Here is a 19,349-nt window from a genome sequence, read left to right on the forward strand (position 1 = left end):
CCAGGGCTCACCATGAAGCCGTTCTTGCCCCCGTCCCGGCAGTGGAAGAGGCTGTTGCTGGCCTGGAAGAGGAAGAGGCCGCTCTCGCTGTGGAAGTCGTAAGAGGTGATGCCGAAGACCCCCAGGCGCTTCCGCTCCCGGAGGAGCTCCTCCTCGCGAGAGTACACCCCGTGGTGGGGCGTGGCCTGGGGACACACAGGGACAGCGCTGCGTCAGCCAGGGACCCCAGCATCCTGGCCGTAGATCCTCCAGCCTGGGCGTTCCTGGGAGGAGTCTGCCAATCTGCCTGCGGTTCACGCCACAGAGGGCCCAAACCTGGAGGCCATGAGGATACTCGGCAGGCTTGGGGTAACGAGGCAGACTGACTTCTGGGCGCACGGGAGACTTCCTCCTCTCTGGGCCCATCTCTAGGATTCCTCCACCTACGTCTGTCCCCAGAGCCTCTCCAAGACAGACAGAGCTCTCCCCTCCCCACTGGCACGGAGGGCCACCCAAGGGTACTGTTTCCTGGTTCCCAGTGCCAAGCCCACAGACCCACTCCCTCCTGCCCACATCACCTCCTGTCCAGCCAGAACTTGCGGTGAACCCACCCACCGGCACCCGTTCCTGCTCTCTCCATGTGGGCAGCAGGGCAAATCCAGGACCACCTGCCCCCCCATACACCTAAGCCTGGGGGGCCTAGGGAGGTAGACTACTGCAGACACCACGCAGCCTCCCTGAGAATTCTGAACACGATGGGGAGGCGCGAGGAACGCTGACGCCCAGAAACGCATCTCAGAAAAGCAGAAGCTGGAGCACAACGAACCCCATGCTTGGTCAGCCTGGGGCGGACCAGGGACAGCACAAGTGAGAGCTGTCATACGGGCGCAGAGAAATCCACACTGCGCCTCTGCCCGCGCACCACCCCGGGCCATCATGCTGCTTTCCCAACCAGAAAGAAGTCAACCTCCCGGGACACAAAGCCGCCCGTGGCACTCCCCAGCCATCTCCCCACCCCCCCAAGCCAGCCGACTGCGGATGACGTTAATTATTAGCCCAGTTAAAGGACCTCCAGTCTCTGGTGAGGCCTGGAAAAGGAAGAGATGCTTCTGGTAAGAGCTCTTATGGGAGCGCCCGCTCTGGGCGTGCGGCGTGCCGGGAGGAGTCTGCCCCCGCCATCAGGCAGGTAGACTGCCCCCAACAAGGCCCGTGGAAACTGGCGGGGCCCAGGGCGGCTCACCTGGAAGTGATCCAGCATCTGCTTCCAGGACAGGAGCAGCAGGGCCTCTTTCCGGACCTTCCTGGGAATCTCTGAGTAGAGGAGCGAGTTCTCTCGGCTGCCGTAAGGCATCCCTTGGGGAGGGGGTGGGGGAGAAAAACCAGAATGGGGCACCTTGCCCAGGACAAGAAGAGGGTCTTGGGCCAGGGCCCTGGTTCCCCATGGCTGGGCCTGGCTGGTTCCACTTCGACCTCCTCCTCCAGCGCGTCCCGGCGGCACAGCCCTCCCTGCGGCCCTTCCGACCCCGGGTGCAAGTATGTTCGTGACAGTAACGGGTCTTCTGCCTCTGAGACGCTTGCACGAGGACCCCGTGCGGAGTTACTGAGGCAGCAGTGTGCAAGAGAACAGGAGCGAGGCCCGGGGACCCCGGCTCTCAAGGGCGAGGCTGCGCTGGGGTGTCCTCCTCTGTGAAAGGCTTTTGCGGGGGCCGAGAGCCGGCGCAGGTTAGAGGGACAGCACGCGCGCACCGGGGAGCTGGGAAACGTGCGTCTGACCAGTGTCTCTCTCTACGGCCGCGGGCTGGGGCGCTCTCCGGGGGGTGCCGAGCAGTCCCTCCAGCCCCACCCGCTCCTCGTCGGGAGCACCTCGGTGGGGAAAACCACAGATGTCCCCAGACACCACCCATGGACCTGACCCGACCTCGGACAGGAGGACAGGAGCTGCCTAGCAAAGATTCTGCACGAATGCAGCGAGCAGGGAACGACGCCATCGCACGGTGCCCGAGACGTGTCACTCGGGAGAGGCCTGGGCCTACTTTGGCAGTAAGTGGCCCTGTCTCGCGCGGTCCTCCCTCTCTCAGGTGTGTCTTGTTGACACAGCGCTGTTGTATCCTTAGTGGCAAATAAAAGAAGGCCCATCTCCCAGCTGGTAGCGTCGTCGACTCGAGGGAGATGACGGAGGACGGAGGGCTGTCGTTCACGGCGAACAGCAGACTGAGAGAGCAGGTCCCGAGCCTCTCCGGGAGGAAGGCCACGTGAGGCCAGCCTCTCTTCAGGACCGCCATCTCGCCCACGCTCTCGCGCCTCTGAGTGGGGGCCGGGGAGACCCCAAGCTCGGTGCCCCCAGGGCCAGAGCCTGACCGATGACGTCAGCTCCCGTGACGGTGAGCTCGACGGGCAGCGTCTCCACTCTGGACACAACTGGCACGTGTAGTACAATCGGAGAAAGAAGCATTGAAGGGAAACACGAGACCAATACAATTTCCTTTGCAAACCGATTCAGGGAAGATGCAGAGGTTACACAGACGTGTGGGTGGGCAACGCTCACGATCCCCCATCGAGGGAGGCCGGACACTGGATGGTCCCCTTCCCCCATCCCCAGCTGGAGGCGCAGGTGCGTGACGCCACCCGTCCAGGCCGCCCACGAGGCGTCCTTCCCTCTCCGGTTCGCATGACTAGTGGGGACGAGAATCACGCGCTGCGTGACCCTGTTTGTGTGCATCGCCCAGAACAGGCAACTCCGGGCAGACAGGACGTAGACTCATGGTTGCAGGAGACGGGCAGGCGGAGGGGAGCGATGCCTCACGGGTCCCGAAGCTCTTTCTGGGGTGATGGAATGTTCTGGAATTAGGCAGTGGTGACGGTACGAGAAACCACTGAGTGGTCCGCTTTTAAGAGTGAGCTTTAGGTCCCGTGAATCAGACCTCATGAGAGAGAGTGGTCCCGGAGCAGCGTGCAAGGCTGGGAGGCAGCAGCTGGCAGTCGGCAACCGGCAGCAGGAGCTCTGGACATCCCCTGCCCCCGGGGCTCTCGGGAAGAGCCAGAGCTGTCCAAACAGGAAGCCAATAGTGCGGCCTTGCCAAGGACATCGGAGCCACGGCCTCTGCCCGGTGGCTTAATAAGTGACGGCACCAAATGGCACACGCCAGCACATTCCGTGTGTCGTAACGGTGACGCCGCATGTACAAGCCTCGGGTCGGACTTCTGCTGGCCCTGCCCGACAAGGCCCCGGCCCCCAACATCCACTGGGGTGGCGGGTGGCCCAGGGCCACACAAGCACCATTTCCGTCACCGTGCACCGTGGCCTTGGGAACCAGCCTGATGGACACGTGACTCACGCTGCGCCCGGGCTCTCCTCTAGGTCACAAGGACACGAGAGGCCTCTCTTTCTTCTCAGGGACTCCCCGAACTGTCCCTGAGTCCTCTGTCCTACACGAGACACCATTGGCAGGGGGACTAGCCGACCCGCGTGGAGCAGGGGAGCCACCACCACCCCATCTTCCTGGCGACAGAAGTCCTTCTCTGTTCATTTCCTTAGCGTTGGACTTCATCGCACACGTCTGGAAGAGCCTTCCCAGAGCCCGGGCCGGCTGGCTCCGCACAGAACGGCGAGCCGGTGCCTGCTGAGAAGGCAGGGGCTGCCAGGGGCAGCACAGGGGGCAGGCCGCGCGTCTCAGGACACCCTGAATGTACCGAGAAACATGGACGGAGCAGCTCAAGGGTGACCAATGTCACCTGAAAGAGGCAGGATGGCTCTGAGATGTCCTAGGAAGGTTCTGGGGTCTCAGCCACCCCACAGCCCTCGTCTCGAACTGCCTGCACCCAATGCGGCAGGCCTCCCGCAGTCCGCAGGGACCCACTCACCCCAAACCCCCCCAACACACACATGGACTGCAGACAGTCTGCTCTACGCTGAACCCATCCGGTTCCCTCCCCCCGACGTTTGGAGGGAGCTCATCCGTCTCTGCCGGTGGCTACAGCCCTGCAGGAGGCAAGCAGGCAGCAAGGGGGGGGGTGTGGAGAGGAGCACGTGCCAAGCAGACGCCCGGGCCCAACGCAGCTCCAAGGTTCTCAGGGCCGGGACACGAGGCCCAGGGTGGGGGCTCCCTGGCACCCCCCGTGTCCTTCCTATGAGGTGCCCCCCGTGGCTCGAACTAGCTCAGAGGGTTTCTGTCCCTTTCAGCAGCTCTGCGGTTGGCTCGACAACGGCCCCCGAGTGCTCTGGTCCTCATCGCCAGAGCCTGTGACTACGTTACGTCCTGCGGCGAGAGGGACCCTGCAGATGGGATGAAGCGGAGGGTCCGAGCTGGGGAGAGAGGCCTGGACGACCCAGCTGGACCTGACACGGGGTCACGAGTCCCCAGAAGGGAGCTGGGGGGTTTTCAGAGCCCGGCGGCCAAGACAACAGCAGTGCAGCCGCGGGCCAAGGAGCGCGGGAGCCTCCAGAGCTCAGAAGAGGAAAGGAACCGATTCTCCCCCAAAGCCCCTGTAGGGAGCACAGTGTGGCCTTCTAGACACCTTGATTTGGGCCCCGACAAACTGATTTTGGGCTCCCGGTCTCAGCACAGAAGCAGCAGCCACTGCAGCCCACGAGACCTGGCTGTGTGTGACCCGGGAGCCACGCCCCCTCAGGTGGCGACTCGTGAAGCCCACCCTGTCGGCAGCTCCCAGGCCGGAGCCGCAAGCCCCTTCCTGCAACACACGACTCTGGGGCCGCACAACACCCAGACAGCCATCACTCGCTGAGCCCTGCTCCAGATCCCTCCGTTCCAAACTCCATGCCCGCCGGACCACCGTGTGGCCTCCACATGCCTCCCTACGGAGAGGGGCTGCATCCACTCCGGGAAGGGGAGAGCCGGGCGGCACCCACGGCGGTCACTGCCGGCGCCCTCAGCCGGGGTCGGCCCCGGGCGGAGGACAGCCTGCATTCACCACCGTGTGCCACCCCCACCCAAACCCTGCCGGGAGCCAGGCCGGAGCGACACCTCCCCGGTGCCCTGAAGCTCTTACCCAGCCGGCGGGGAACACAAACCCGCCAATGATCACAGGAGGCGTGCGAAAGGCCACGGCCGGGGCGCACGCCCGACGAGGGTGTCACTAGCAGTCTGTGTGCTTGGGCCAGTCTATAGGGCCGGACGGCAACCGCGTGGCCAGCCCTCCCCTGTTGTTAGCTCGCGGCATGCACAGTACACAACCATGGCACCTTCTTTGAGCCTCAGGGCCCCTCTTAGCACCCCGGCCCACGGCGAGTGCGCGCTGGACTGGCCGGTGACTCCACTGCTGGGAGTCGTTCACCGGCCCGGCCCGGCCGCCTGGAACCGGAGACAACCTCAGGGGCTCAGAGCCACATCCAGGGCCTGACCGCAGCACTGCTTCTGCCGCGGGCCAGCCCCGGCTCCGCCCCCCGCACACCCGCCCCGCGGGGCACCCCGCACCGGCCGTCACCGCCAACGGAGGCTCACCCAGGTAGTAGAGGCGGTGGGAGTGCGGGCTCGACTCGTCCGTCTTCTGCACGAACTGGAAGTCATGCGGGGCCTTGTTGACGATGAGGCCCGAGTTCTTGCGGCTGCCGTGGATGATGTTCCGGAGCCCGTCCCACGAGTGCTTCTGCACCTGGAAGCGGGACGCCGGGTCCTCCATCTCGACCGCGTCACCCCGCTCGGACGCCGGTGCCCCGGTGGCCATCCTCTCTGTCCCCTCGGAATTCAGCGAGAAGCTAGAAGCAGGAGGGGACAGGGTGCGAAGAGGATGATACGCAAGTTTCACTTACGAGCTGCCCCCTCATCAGACACTCCTGGCCACTCACCCAAGACAAACCCCACCCGTGTACCACTTGCCCAGGCCCCCCTACATATGTCCCAAATTATTCTGTCTCTTTCCAGTGACCACAAACGCCATCACCTGATTGTAACAGACCCAACACATTCAATGCAAATCTGCTCCCATCGCCTAAAGTTCTTCCTTGGTTTTACCACGGCCCCTTGGGTAAAAACCAGTCCTTGTCACAGGCTTCAAGGCTCTCTGCCCTCTGACCCCTGCCAGCCTCTCAAACCTCAACCCCCTTTATTAGTCCTCCAGCCAAAAACAGCCTCGCCTCCACTCCTCAAACAGGGTAGACTCCTTCCTACCCCAGGGCCTTTGCATGTGCCACTTCTGCGCAAAACACTTCTCTCCTCTCTTTGCTTGACTAACTACTAATCAGATCTCAGGGTAAAAACAACTCTCGGGTCCTCAGAAACCTCTGAAGACCATCTGTGCCAAAGCTGGTCTCTCCAATAGTCTTTCACACACCGCACGCCAACTCTGTTGCCCTTGCCCTCAGGGCATCTGTCATAATGGTTGGTCGTTGATCTCTTGTCCCATTCACAGGAGTGTCCCCAAAGTCCACACGAGGGCCCGGCTCCCAGAAGGCATTCCAGAGAGGGCCGTGGAAGGACTCTCTTACATTAAGCCTGCTGGGAAACCCTCACGTGCAGAGGACTGAGCATAGAGAACTGACCGGTAAAGCTTGTCACCCGCGCCATCCCACTGGGGGTCGGGCACGGCAAACTCTCGTGCCCCACTGGAGGGGTTCAGGGAAACAGGGGATGGATGCCCTGCCCCTCTCTCCTCCAGCTCCCTGAGCAGCTGGGGCCAAGGCGCCCTCCCTCCCTTCTCCCACCCTTGCTGCTGAGCGCATTTCTTGACCGGACTGGCCTGGCCAGGCAAATATTTGTCTTAGGGAAATCTAAACACAGCCGGTGACCCGGTTCTGGAAGAGCTGGGTCTCCAGTGAGGCCGAAGTGAGCAGGGCGGCCTCCCTTTCCTCCGTGGGCACAGAACGGTCGAAAGCCTTGCTGGATGCTGGGTCTCCTCGTGTTCCAGGATTAGCGGCTTTGCTTGGCAGGCAGAGTTTGGGGTTCCCTGGCCGGAAGTGGGAGTGGCTACCGCCAGCCCCCGGGCAGGGACAGCACAGGTCAAGGGCTTTAGAGAAGCACCAGGCAGAGCTGTGCCCCCCCCCTTCACACGGGTGCCCTCCAGTTCCCAGAAGGCCTCGCCGCCTGCCAGGAAGAGTCCACCACCACCCCCAACCCCGGTGCAGAGTCACCATCACAGGAGAAAGACCCCTGTCTGCTACCACGAGAGGGAGGAGGAGAGAGACACTTCGGAGCATGGCCTCCGTGGGCCGATTTTCAGAGTCCCCTTTCCAGCCCGACCCTGTATCAGAGGAGAGGCAGAAATGCCTCCCTCGCTCCATCCTCCGTGACCCAGCCAGGGCTGGGGTGGGGGGGAGCAGAGCAAGGCCAGGCTTCTTGCCCCCCAGCCACAGAAAAGCACACTCAGTCCAGTACTTCCTACAGCGGCTTTGAAGACACAGATCACAGGTCACTGGAGCTTTCAGGGCCCTCGGGTCAAATAAGGAGAGCCAGGGAAGACAGGAGCCTCCCCGAGGATCAAATGTGGGGCTAGGGTGGCGCGGGGCGCGGGGAGTGCCAGGCGGGGCCCGGGCGGGCTGAGCACTCCGGAACCCACACGGCCCTGAGCGCTACTGGCAGCAAGCCCAGGAAACTGGGCCAGGGGCTCCTCTAAGCGGCTCAGCCCCCCGCCCAACCCCCGAAACTGCTGCCATGATCCAAGCCTTGCTCACAGCAGAGAAACAGATCACAACCTCCAGGCCTCCCAAAGGGGACCCCAGAAGCTAAGGGCCTGGCAGGGCACTCACACAATCACATGGCTAATCTCCACAGCGAAGAACAATAAAAAAAAAGATCTTGCCTCCGATCACTGCAGAGAGCCCAAGGAGCAAAAACATGGTCCAGGAGATGAGAAATGAAATGAAACATCGGGAGAAACTTCTAGGAATATTCTCGCTGCGGCCAGGCGGCCTGAGCTCCCAGACAGGCCAAGGCTTGGTGCTGCACCCAGGTCCTCCACTCACCTCCCTCCTCCCCAGGAGAGAGAGAGAGACTGCAGAGGAGGTGGGGGAACGAGGAAGAGGTTAAGTAAATGCCGCCCTTCCTAGGCCAGCCTGTGCCGGGCTTCTCCACTCCAGAGTTTACACAGCTGGGGAAATGGAAGTGGATTCCAAGCCACTTGGGCCGGGTCCACCTCGTTTCCTTCTGCGGGGCCACCAGCACGCAGCCTGGGAGCTCTGGGGCGGGGACGGTCAAGGCCCCAGGGGAGTTCGGAGACCTATCAGCCCTAAGCGGGCACTCCAAGAGCCAGGACCGCACCCCCCACCCCCAGCCTGGCCCTAGGGCAGCCACCGGAGACCCAGGCGGGGCCTGAGACCAGGGAAGCAGTCAGAAAGCAAGAAGGAACTGCGCGCTCTCCGTGCTGGGAGCACTCAGCCGACCACAGTGATGCGACAGGAAGGAAGGCGGGCGCCGGGGAGGGGAGGGGCGGGGGCCTACCTAGCTCCAGGGAGGAAATGCCCACGCAGCCCTGGGGACATGCGCTTAGCCCCCGCAGGTGGGGGTTCCCCGGAAACAGCAGGCCACCCTCTGCCCTACCAGGGTTGCCCCGGGCACCCCGTCGGCCCTCCGCAGTCACAACCAGCCGTACACAGACTCTGCGTGCAGCCCAGCCTGTACCTGCTGGGGACCTGCCTCCTCGGGTCTCCATCGCTAACTGACCTCCTGACGTGTCTACTACCCACTGGACGCTGGGAGCCTGCGTCTGGGGAACGAATCGCTGTACTCAGCATCACCCCTATCTTCCAGAACCTCTCGAATTCCCTTTCTGCCTCATGGCTTGTATGTGCTAAAAGGAAATGAACCCAGGAGGGGCAGAAACCGAGAGTGAGGCAGGCCCGCTCCGGGGGGACTTACTATGGTCTTCCTCTCACGCAAGGCCCCAGGCACGGGATTCACCAAGTGCCCGAGCCTCATGGGTCCAATTATGCTTACTTTTCACTGCAACCTCGACAACCGAGCTCAGGGGTCATGCCGCATTTGGGAGGCTGCAAAGTAGGCTCAGGTCAAATGACCTGCCCAACGTCACCCCCACAAGGAAGCAGAAGGGACCCCACGTCTGTTGGACCCCAAACCCACATCCTAACCACCAGGCCAGTGGTTCTCAGCTGGGGCTGGTCCTGCCAAAGGGGGCACCAGGCAATGTCTGGGGTGCTGCTGACATCGAGGGGGGCGGGCCCAGAGGTGCTGCTCAACTCCCTGCAGAGAATGACTTGGGCCCTGTGACAGCGGCGACCGGCTGAGAAACCCTACAGCAGCCCACACCGCCTCCTCAAGCAAAACGGCCAGAGGCTTGGGGAAACGCAGAGAGGAAGGCGGTGCCGGGGCATGGCAGGTATCTTCCCAGACCTATGATATCGTCAGAAATGTGGGACCCTCGGAAACGTGCCCACAGATCAGGGCTTCCGAGGCCACACCCCTTACCTTCTCCAACCTTCTGTGTTCTCGTGGTCCAGGCGGAGCTTCTTAACCTTCCGCATCAACCACCCAGCTGACCTCAGGAGGGTGGGGGAGCCTGCGGGAAGAGAGACCCCAGAACTGTAACTCCAGGCAGTCTGGGGATGCACACGCTCCGCCCTCCTCCCCTGCCCATTTCTCCGGGGACACCCAACGCCAAGGGCATTCTGATGAAGCCCTGCCCAGAAATTCGAGAGGGTGCCTGGCATTTGCCAGAAACCAGAATCTTTTCTGCTACGCAGGTGCAGTCCTCCTAAGGCGGTGAAGTCCCTGAGAAGAGGCCAGTTTCAAATGACGCCAGGGACAGCATCCTTGGTGCTCACCAGAAACCGACTCATCCCTAGTTCCCCACTGTGGTCACTCTCTGATGGCCTTCCGGACCTCAGCTCCTTCCTTTGCCCTTGACCACAGTCTCCAGTCACGCTGGCCTCGCTCTCCCTACGTACTCGGACCCTTTCTCACCTTAGAGCCTTTGCCCTTGCCAGTCCTGCTGCCTGCGGTGCCCTCCCCTGCTTTCTGGATGACCTGCCCCTCCTGTCCTCCACGCCTCAGTCGCACCCCCTCCGAGGTCTTTCCTGGCACCCGATCTAAAGTCGCTAACCCATGGGGCGCCTGGGTGGCTCAGTGGGTTAAGCCTCTGCCTCCAGCTCAGGTCATGATCTCAGGGTCCCAGGATCAAGCCCCGCTTTGGGCTCTCTGCTCGGCGCGGAGCCTGCTTCCTCCTCTCTCTCTGTGCCTGCCTCTCTGCCTACTTATGATCTCTGTCAAATAAATAAATAAAATCTTTTAAAAAAATAAATAAAGTCGCTAACCCAACACACACACACAACACCTGGTCCTTCTGTAGAGCACTGACACACTGAGTCTGGGACAGCGGTTCTCGAGGGGATGGCTCTGCCCCTCCCCCGGTGACATCTGTCGTTGTCACAACTGCAGGTGCTCCTGGCGCTCAGTGTGCCAAGGAGGAGGACTCTGCACTATTTATTTGGAGGGAAAGTTGAGTAAGATCCTCAGGCCGTCACCAGGCACTAGCATAAACCTCTGATGGGTCAGATGTTACGACCGCGGCACCTGTAGGTCACCTCCTCGCTCCCTCCCACTTAGTTCACGGATCTCAGTGGTGCAACACCCTAGGGCCTCAGTAAGTCAAATGACTACGGAATACAGAGTCTCTCGGGGGTCAACTGATTCCCCTAACCCAGTGGGTCACAAACAGGGCCAGTTCTGCTCCCAGGAGCCATTTCCAGGCGTCACGACCAGGAGGCACGGTACTAGCTTGCTGCCAGGGAGGGTAAGCATCACAGGGCATACCGGACACTCACTTCCACTCCCCACTGCAAAGACGGCTGTGGGTGCTGAGGCTGAACCCCGGCTCCGGGAGAGTGAGCACTCTTCGCTGGGATGTCAGCTCCGGGGTGGGGGGTGGGGGGCAATCCTACGTCTGTCCTGTCTCCTCTATTTCCCTGAGCCCAGAACCATGCCTGGCACACACGAAGCATTTTTGGCCAAATTATTGAGTCCCTGTCCTCCCCTGAATGCTGTCTGAAGTCAAAGGGAGCCCTGGTTTGGTCAGCAACCAAACTCCTTCTGGAGGAGGAGCCAGGCCTCCCGTAGGCAGGTGCCCTGATGCTTCAAGAAGAAAGCAGCACATGGCCGCGGGACAGAGACTGGAGGGGACAGATGAAGCCAAATGTCACCTTAAGCAGCACTGGTCTCACTCGCAGTCCTGTGGTGAAAAGAGGGGTCGCTGTTGTCAGAGATCGGGGTTCAAAGCCTGGCTCTACAACTTCTGGTCTCTGTGACCTTGAGAAGCTGCTTAACCTCTCAGTTAATTTAGGTTAAGTTTAGCCTCTTGGTTAAATTGTGTCTCAATTTCCCCAGCTACTGAAGACATTACCTAGGCCAAGTGCTGCTGTTAGAATTAAGTGCTCAAGTAAAATCCTAGATGTGGCAGAATCTAGATGTCAGCTAATCCTGTCAACGAAACAGGTCGCTGAAAATCCCAACACGGGGAGAATTGGACCAAAGCTCCTTTTAGAGCCAAGATCCCCGCAGCAGGCCCTGGGTTAGGTTTGGGGGGGACACAGCCACACCTCCGCCTGATCTGGCTGCGGTCAGCATTCCCCTGATTCTCCCACAATCTTCCAGGGGGTTCTTCCTGGGCAGCCGCTGGAGGGAGATGCTGAATGCAAAGAAAAGTCTCCAGCAAGGGACCACAAAACCACAGCCACTGGCCTGGGTCCCAGCCAACCGCCTGGGAGGGCAATGACCTCAGGGTTGTAGAAAACCACTTCCTGCAGCCTTCTGTATCCTGGAGCACGAAAATGAATCCCACCAGCCCACACACCAGCCATCACAGTCACCCCGCCCCAGCACAACTGACCTTCTAGAGGGTCCAGAAAGCCTCCATTTCAGCTGCAGGCGTGGGACTCAGACCTGGGCAGAACCAACCAGTCATTAACGCAGCAGGTTCATGGAGGGACTGGCTCTCAACCCGCTCTCCCTGCAGGCGGGAGTCCTGACCTGCCGGCCCAATCCTCTCTACCTGAACAGGTTCTAGAGATGCCTCAGGGCCCCGCACTGCCATCTGCATGCCCTGAGCTGCAGTCCGGAGAAGAGACCTCCCACCTGGCCCCATTTTCCCGGGAATCGGCCAGGGACTACACCGCAGCGCACACCTCCAGGGCTTCAGTCCCAGCTCCTGGAAAGCGCGTTGGTTCTTGCCACCGAGACAAGGGACTCCCTCATGGCGGGGCGGGCAGGAGAACGCCAGCGGTCGGGGGGCAAGGGGAACGGGGCACTTCTGACGGTTCCGCTGCAGCAAGGATGGGGAAGTGTCAAGGCTGGTCTAAAGCTGCGTGGGAAGACGGTGGGCGGCGGGACCCGGCCGGGAGGGAGGCTGAGAGAAGGGGCTGGCCCCTGTCGGGGTGTGGGCTGCGGGAGGCCAAGCGCTGGGGCGGGGTGCGGCGGTGCGGGCAGGAAGCAGGTCCCGGAGGCGGCCTCCGCTCCCTTCCAGGGAACGTGTGTTTGCACGGGGAGGGGACCTCCAGAACCTGCGGGCAAGGAGAGCGCGGCGGGTGCGGCCACTCCCGGAAGGGACCGCAGCCGGTGGGAGGGGAAGAAGGGCTGACGAAGGCCCGGGCTGAGGGGAAACCGAGGCGGGGGCTGTTGGAACGGGGAGTCGGGTCCGCGGCAGGGCCGGGGTGCGGGGAGGCCGGGGCGGAGGGCACCCGAGAGGCGGGTCAATGGCGGGTCCACGGTCAGGGCTGAGGTGGGGCCGGTCGATGGCTGGTTTCGGGGTCGCGGCCGAGGCCGGACGGGGCGCGCGGGCGCTGCTCACCGGGCTCGGGGCCGGCGCGGAGTGGCGGCCGGGCTGGGCAGGGCGTCCCGGGGCCGGAGGGGCCTCACACTAGAGGCTCCATGCCCGGGACTGCGGCCCCGGAAGTGGCGGGCGCGGGGGACAGCAGCGGCGGCGGACACGGGGGAGCCGGCGGCTCGGGCCCCTTTGACCCGGAAGTTGAGCTGCCCAGGCGGCGGCCTACGATTGGCCAGCGCCCGGGCGGTACCAAGGGGCCCGCGGCGCTAGGGGGAAACGCGCCTGTTCGGCTCCTGCGGCCAGAGGCTTGGAATTTCCCTGGGGCGGCATCTTCCGGCGCGGGGAGGGACGCTGAAGAGGGACACCCCCATGAAATTTGGTATCATCCAGCCAGAACCATAATACTTCTACTAATGCTCTCTGGAAAAAAAGGGACCCGCCGGCGCGTTGGTGGTATAGTGGTGAGCATAGCTGCCTTCCAAGCAGTTGACCCGGGTTCGATTCCCGGCCAACGCATGCGAAAGGGTTGAATTTTGTACTTTCTTACCGTAACTTATTTAAATTTTGCTACTAAAAGCGTCCAATTGGAGCTTCTTTTTCAATTACCCTGAAGTAACCTTTAAAACGACAGGAGAAATCTAAAATCCACGGGACAGCAATAATCGGCGCCACTTTTCGATGCTACAGCGACGGAAAACTCAAATGTGTTCCCGCCCGGGATCGAACCGGGGACCTTTCGCGTGTGAGGCGAACGTGATAACCGCTACACTACGGAAACCTACAGGAGAGGAGGCCCCGGGGGCCTTAATAGAGCGCGCGGTTTGGAGGATTCCGGCTCTTCCGGAGCCCCGGGCCCTCGGATGGGGCGGTGCGCGCTGGGTCTGCCCGAGATGCCTTCGGAGCTCCGCGCAGAACGCAGCGCTGGCTTGTCCGCATCTCAGACCAGCTTTGTTTTTTGTTTTTGTTTTGTTTCTGTTTCTGGTTTTTGTTTTGTTTTGTTTTGTTTAAGCTAGGAGAAGGACCGGAGGATAGAGGCAAGAATTTAGGGTCACATTGCTGTATAATCTGCCCCCAGCCCTCCACCCCAAGACCGGGATTAGAGAGCGGGGAGCGAGACAGTGCCTTCAGCTTCAGCCAAAAAAACCTCAAGAATCAAGGTAAATGATATTTGAATGCACGAGACCAAGATCCTGTTGGTGGCTGCATAACTCCGTAACGAACAACATATCAAAACCAGAACTGGAGACAGGTTTCGGCAGTGCCTTGCCAAGAAGTCGTACTGGGGTCCGAGGCTAGTGCAAGAACGTGTGCCCCCATACCTGTTTTAGTGCATTTTTGAAAGGCGATTCCCCCTTGCCCCCCAAAAGCATCTTCTGGGAAATATTGAAACTTAAAAGTAGGTGCTTTATGATTCAAAACATGAAGAACTTTTCATCATGCCACTTTTCTGCGTTTAATAGAACAAACAGGTCGATCACATTTCCAACATTTACTTCTGGGGAAAGATGAACCATTGGAAGTTACGTAAGACATGTACTGAGAAGGCACACGTTTTTCCGGATGCCTCGGAGCCGGGTAGGGCAAGCACTCTCCTGGCCACAGAGCACAAAGACTTTTCCTGCTGCTGCTGTGACTTAAGACCACAGACAGTGGCTGCAAAAACCCACAAGCTTATTACATACGGTTCTGGAAACAGGAGTCTAAACCTTGATCTGGAAGGACTAGAACCCGGATGTGGGCAGGGCTGGCGGCAGGAGGCTCCAGGGACAATGGCTTAGCCTGCCTTTCCCAGCCTCCGGAGCCCTGATCGCCCCAATCCTGTTTCTGTTGGCGCCCCTCCTTCTTTGATTTGGACCTTCTGGCCTCTCTCTTGTATGTGACTCCATGAAGCCCCCCCACATATGCAAAATAAGCTCCCGTCTTGAGATCCTTTCTGTGTTTGCAAAAGGTCTCTTGCCGTGTGGGGGAGCCTAGTCACAGGTTCTGGGGATTAAGATATGACCTTTGCAGAGGTCATTATTCTCCTCTCCTTATTGGACATCAGTCCCTAACATCCTTTTTGATGGCAGTATTGTAGTCCATTCGTTCATTCATTCATTCATTCATTCAATAATGATTTACTGACCAACTACTATGCGAATGGGGCAGCGCTGCTGTCCCAGCTGCCCTGGGGGTGGTGATGAGGGGGCTAATTTGAGGGAAACTTAGAACTTCCTTATGCTGCTCTGCCCACAGCTTCCAATCCTCCCCTCCAGATGCCTCCTTTGCCTCCCCTTCCCTCCCTCGTTGCCCAGGCTGGGCCCTTGGCCCTCTTCCCTCCACACCCGCACCCCTCCCAGGCCATCTCATCCTCTTTCAGAGTTCAGACCCCATCTGTGTCTGGTGGACACCCACAGCCCTGACTCCCCCCAGGGCCTCCCCTGAGCTCCAGACTGGGGTCCGGCTGACCCTCAGTGTCTCCATGCAGGCTGTCCCAAACTTAGCTTGGTCCAAACTGAACTCCCTGCTTTTCCAGAACCTGCTTGCTATGGACTGAACATGGTGCCCCCCCCAATCCATATGTTGAAACCCACCTCCCAAGGTGATGGTATTGGGGAGGTGGGGCCTTGGGGAGGGGGTTAGGTCATGGGGATAGAGTCCCCATGAATGGCGTGACTGCCCTCATGAGAGAGGCCCCAGAGGGCTCTCTGCCCCCTCTGCCCTGTGAGCCCACGGGGAGAGGACAGTGGTCATTGCCCAGGAAGAGGCCCTCACCAGACATGGAACTTGCCGGCACCAATCTAAGACGTTGCTCCTTCCTCCATTCCCCGACTGAGCTGAGGACGGGTGGTCTCCTTCTTTCCAGATGCTCAGCACAACCTGGGAGCTGCCCCGGCCTCCTTGCTTCCCCACCATATCCAATCACTCAACAAATCCAGTTAGCGCTGCTTTTAAACCACACCCAAAATCTGATCACTTCTTCCCCTGGGTGGCCATCTCCCTGGTCCACCCCATCACCATTATCCTGTACCCGTCCCTTCTGCCCTGTGCCCTGGCTCAAGGCCTCACCCTCACAGTCCATCCTCCGCATGGTGGCCACCTGTGAGTGCCCGTGAGCACCCGAGTCAGGTCCTGGCCTCCTCTGCCCACAGCCCACCAGGGCTCCCACCTTCCTGGGGTAAAAGTGGAAATCGTCCCTGAGGCCCACACAGCCCCTGCAGGAAGACCTGTGCTGGTCCCCTCGCTGCCCTCACTTCTTTCCCCTTCGTCCAGCCTGCTCCAGCCACACAGGCCTCCTCACTGGTCCCTCCAACTGCCAGGCAGGGCCCTGCCCCAGGACCTTTGCACAAGCTGTGCCCTCTGGCACAGGCATTTTCAGGGCTCACTACCTCCCCTCCTTCAATTCTTGATTTCAATGTTCCCTCCTTGGAGGAAACTTCCCTGGGTTCCCCCCAACTCGGCATCCACAAATCGAGTGTCCGTCACTTAATCGTGTTCTTTCAGTGGCTTATTCGTCCCTGAAAAAAATCCCATTTGTGGATTTGTTTGCCTGTCTGTCTTCTGTCTCCTCCACTGGAATATGAACTCCACCAGGTTTTGCGGGCTTTGCTTGCTTGTTGGTTTGTTTGAATCTATTTTGTTATGTATGTGTCACTGTGGGGTCAGTAGACGTTTCTCAAAATTATGAACACATGAGGGTTGGCCAGAGTAGAGAAGACCTGGGAATGGGAATGAAGTAATACAGGTGGGCTTCGTGGTGGAGGGGGAGTAGCTCAGAAAACATGTCATCTCCCCCGTGAGCCCCATCAAGGTCTGAGAGCTCATTCATCTGCCAAGACAAAACCAAACAAAACACAAACAAACACAAACTTTAAAATGATTTCTTGGATCATTCAAACCCACATGGGGCAACCGATGTGTTGGGTGACATCCCGTCGCCCCTCCTCTCAGCCTGGGTTTGCCAGCAGGGTCAGAGAGGCCAGAGAGCCCAGGCTGAAAAGGACGCTACTTCCTTCTTTCCACCAGGTGTCAGCAGCAACACGACCGCCAGGCATCATCCAGCGTCCCCTGCCTCCCAACACCGCCCCTCCCGCTGCCCTAACCACCCTCCCTTCCAGCCCCACTCTGAGCCCCAGACCTCAGCATCTCCAAGTCAGACACTCCGCTCCCCCAACACACACCCCGGCATTTGCTGGAGTGTCCCTGTCCCCAAGCAGGTCACCATGGCAGGCAGGATTGCTGGCCTGTCCTACCAGGCTTTTACCCATTCCAGATGTTGGAGAGAGGAACTGTAAGGAGAAAATAAAGAAAGGAAGCCGAGAGGATTCAGTATTTCCAGTCTGGGAAATGTCTGTTGCAAAGGCTGGCGTCAGATCCCTCTGGATGTCTGAGAGTAACACGCACGAAGTAACAGAAATAGATACCAGGAAACATCCTAAGGAAATGTCACCCTTTAAACTCATTTACACCGCCCAGCCACCGCAGCCACGGGCACCCTCAGCAGCACCATCGCCCTTTTAATGTGGAGGAAACGGGCACAGAGAGGTTAAGGAACTGGCCCAAGGTCACACAGCTTATAATAATGAGTCAAGATCCAGAAGCCCCGTGGTGAGGCTAGGCCACCTTCTACAAAGATGAAGTTCAAGGTGATCAGATACCTGAAAAGAAAAGCCTGTCGAATCTGAACCAGCCATTAGAAGATCTGCCCTGAGCCTCGTCAGGGTTGTGCGTATATTAAGACAGAGCGGTCTGGTGGGTTTCCAGGCAAAAGAACAGAGACGGCCCGAATGTGCCCCCACAGTTTGGGGGAGCCATGAAATGAACGAGGAGGCGCTCTGTCTTCTGAGCTGGGCAGTCTGGGGGGTTGTGTGTCCTAACCTGCCACGTACAGAGATCACCGCCCGAAAAGGATACAGATAGAAACACGTCCAGGCGTATGCACAGAATATCCCCAGACGGAATCTGTAAAATGCCACCAGAACGGCTGGCTGTGGCCTTTGGGGGAGCACGGGGGCTGGGAGTAGGGGTGTTGGGGGGGTGGGGGGGTGCTGGGGACCAACTTTCCCCTCACACACTTTTATTCAAGTTGAGTTTCTATTTCAACATACAGAAAAGCATGTAGGGCAATAGAATAATGGCTTTCGAACAATATCCTCTTTTTTTTTTTTTTTTAAACAACACATTTAGATAAAGAATGCTCCCCAGCACACAATTTGGCAGCGCTAGGGAAAGAGCCAGGTGACTGAGCTCGTGGAAAGAGCCCTCCTCTGAGGCATTACAGTTCAAAGGGACTAACATACCACATGCGTCTGGCTGTTCCTGGCTTCGGACCGTCCCCGGACCAGATCAGCTTGCGCAGAAGTGAAGTTCAAGGGAACCGAGTTGACTTAAAATAAATGCCGCCGGACCCTTCCAAAGGGGTGGGAGAAAAGTTTCTCTTACACTCTTCGGTCCTGTCGAATTACTGATAAACCAAGTGTTAACTTCATAACAAAAACCCGTTAAAAATGCTAAGACTATAGACTATTTCCTTCGAGTTGTTTAAAAGACCTACTGAGGCATTTGTGAGAAAGTCAACCCGTCTGTGAGCTGGCACTTTGGCGACGAAAGATTAGTAAAGAAATAATGATAGTTAGCAGGTTAATTAAATAATGATGGTTAAGGGGCCGGGTCCCGAACTAGGTGTTTCAGTCACTCCTTTATCAGAACTGACCCGGTGGGAGTCGAGATTCTCAGTATGCCCATTTCACGGATGGGGAGAGTAAGGCTCAGCCGTCTGAGTGACTTAAGGAGCCGTTCATAAACAACCTCCCTCGCCTCACCCCGACAGCAGCCCCTGCCATTGCACTGTTTCAATAAGAGGAGTTTTTGCTATTGACAAACACTTTAAATTATTTGTTTCTTCAGTGTCGGAACGGCAGTAATCCTGTTTATTCTCAAGACCTCCCCCCCTTGGTGCTGCTTTGACTCCCCCAGGAGCTTTGCAGTAGCTGGGAATTTCCACTCCATTTCACAGTTGCAATTTTCATCGGTTTATGAAATGATGCCTTTTGTCTGCAACCCATCACAATTCCTGCCACCTATGGGGGCCCCTCAAATTCCATCTCGCACACCATCACTATAGGTAATAACCTACTGGGCACTGGGCACTCTTCCAATGGCTGCCATCCTCCCACAGCACTGCGAGGGGGGACTACCGATCCCATTTGACAGGTAGAGAAACTGAGGCCCAAAGAGATGAGTCACGGTTGGCCAGCAGGGAGTGGAGGGATTTTAACCCTGGCATTCTCATTCCAGAACTCACCTTCTGGACTGTGAACCCAGTACCCGTAAATATAGAAACCAGTCAAGAAATGACGACAAAGCAGGCTTGTTATTTCTGCGGTGGGGATACAGGGATGGTAGGCAGAGAGGCAGAAGCCCTGTGTGGTTGGCAGGGGCTGCTGAATGGAGAGGCTGGCGGACTCCCGAGGGTGAGACTTTCCTCCCTGCCTCATTCCTTCCATCGCTGCCCCTCACCTCCCTGCATCTCGAGGCCACTGCATTGTTCCCGGATGTTCTTGGCTCTGTACGATGAAACCAGTGCAGTCTGAAGGCTAAATGTGGGGAGAGGTAGGAGGTCAGAGCGGTAGTGATGGAGAGGCTTGAGAAAGCTTCTCAGTCCCCAC

At 59.0% G+C, this 19,349-nt stretch overlaps 1 protein-coding gene and 2 non-coding genes across 4 annotated transcripts in view; 1 reads left to right on the forward strand and 2 right to left on the reverse strand.

Moving 5' to 3' along the window:
• The window catches only part of DPP9 (dipeptidyl peptidase 9), a 39,205-nt gene extending 26,315 nt beyond the window's left edge, over positions 1-12,890 (reverse strand). For both annotated transcript variants that reach the window (XM_045989977.1, XM_045989978.1), the window contains exons 1-6: positions 12,727-12,890; positions 11,770-11,822; positions 9,354-9,444; positions 5,439-5,692; positions 1,220-1,332; positions 12-185 (exon numbers count right to left, since the gene is read on the reverse strand). In XM_045989977.1, coding sequence (XP_045845933.1) covers positions 12-185; positions 1,220-1,332; positions 5,439-5,692; positions 9,354-9,409 — 597 coding nt within the window. In that variant the 5' untranslated portion in view covers positions 9,410-9,444; positions 11,770-11,822; positions 12,727-12,890. The remainder of the gene's footprint in view (positions 1-11; positions 186-1,219; positions 1,333-5,438; positions 5,693-9,353; positions 9,445-11,769; positions 11,823-12,726) is intronic.
• A 256-nt stretch (positions 12,891-13,146) lies between these two features.
• Positions 13,147-13,218, forward strand: TRNAG-UCC. Its single transcript has one exon. It is a non-coding gene; the product is annotated as a tRNA-Gly (tRNA).
• Positions 13,219-13,407: 189 nt separating this feature from the next.
• TRNAV-CAC lies at positions 13,408-13,480 on the reverse strand. Its single transcript has one exon. It is a non-coding gene; the product is annotated as a tRNA-Val (tRNA).
• Positions 13,481-19,349: the final 5,869 nt, after the last annotated feature.

Source organism: Meles meles, chromosome 20 (assembly GCF_922984935.1).
Source record: "Meles meles chromosome 20, mMelMel3.1 paternal haplotype, whole genome shotgun sequence".
Lineage (NCBI taxonomy): Eukaryota > Metazoa > Chordata > Mammalia > Carnivora > Mustelidae > Meles > Meles meles.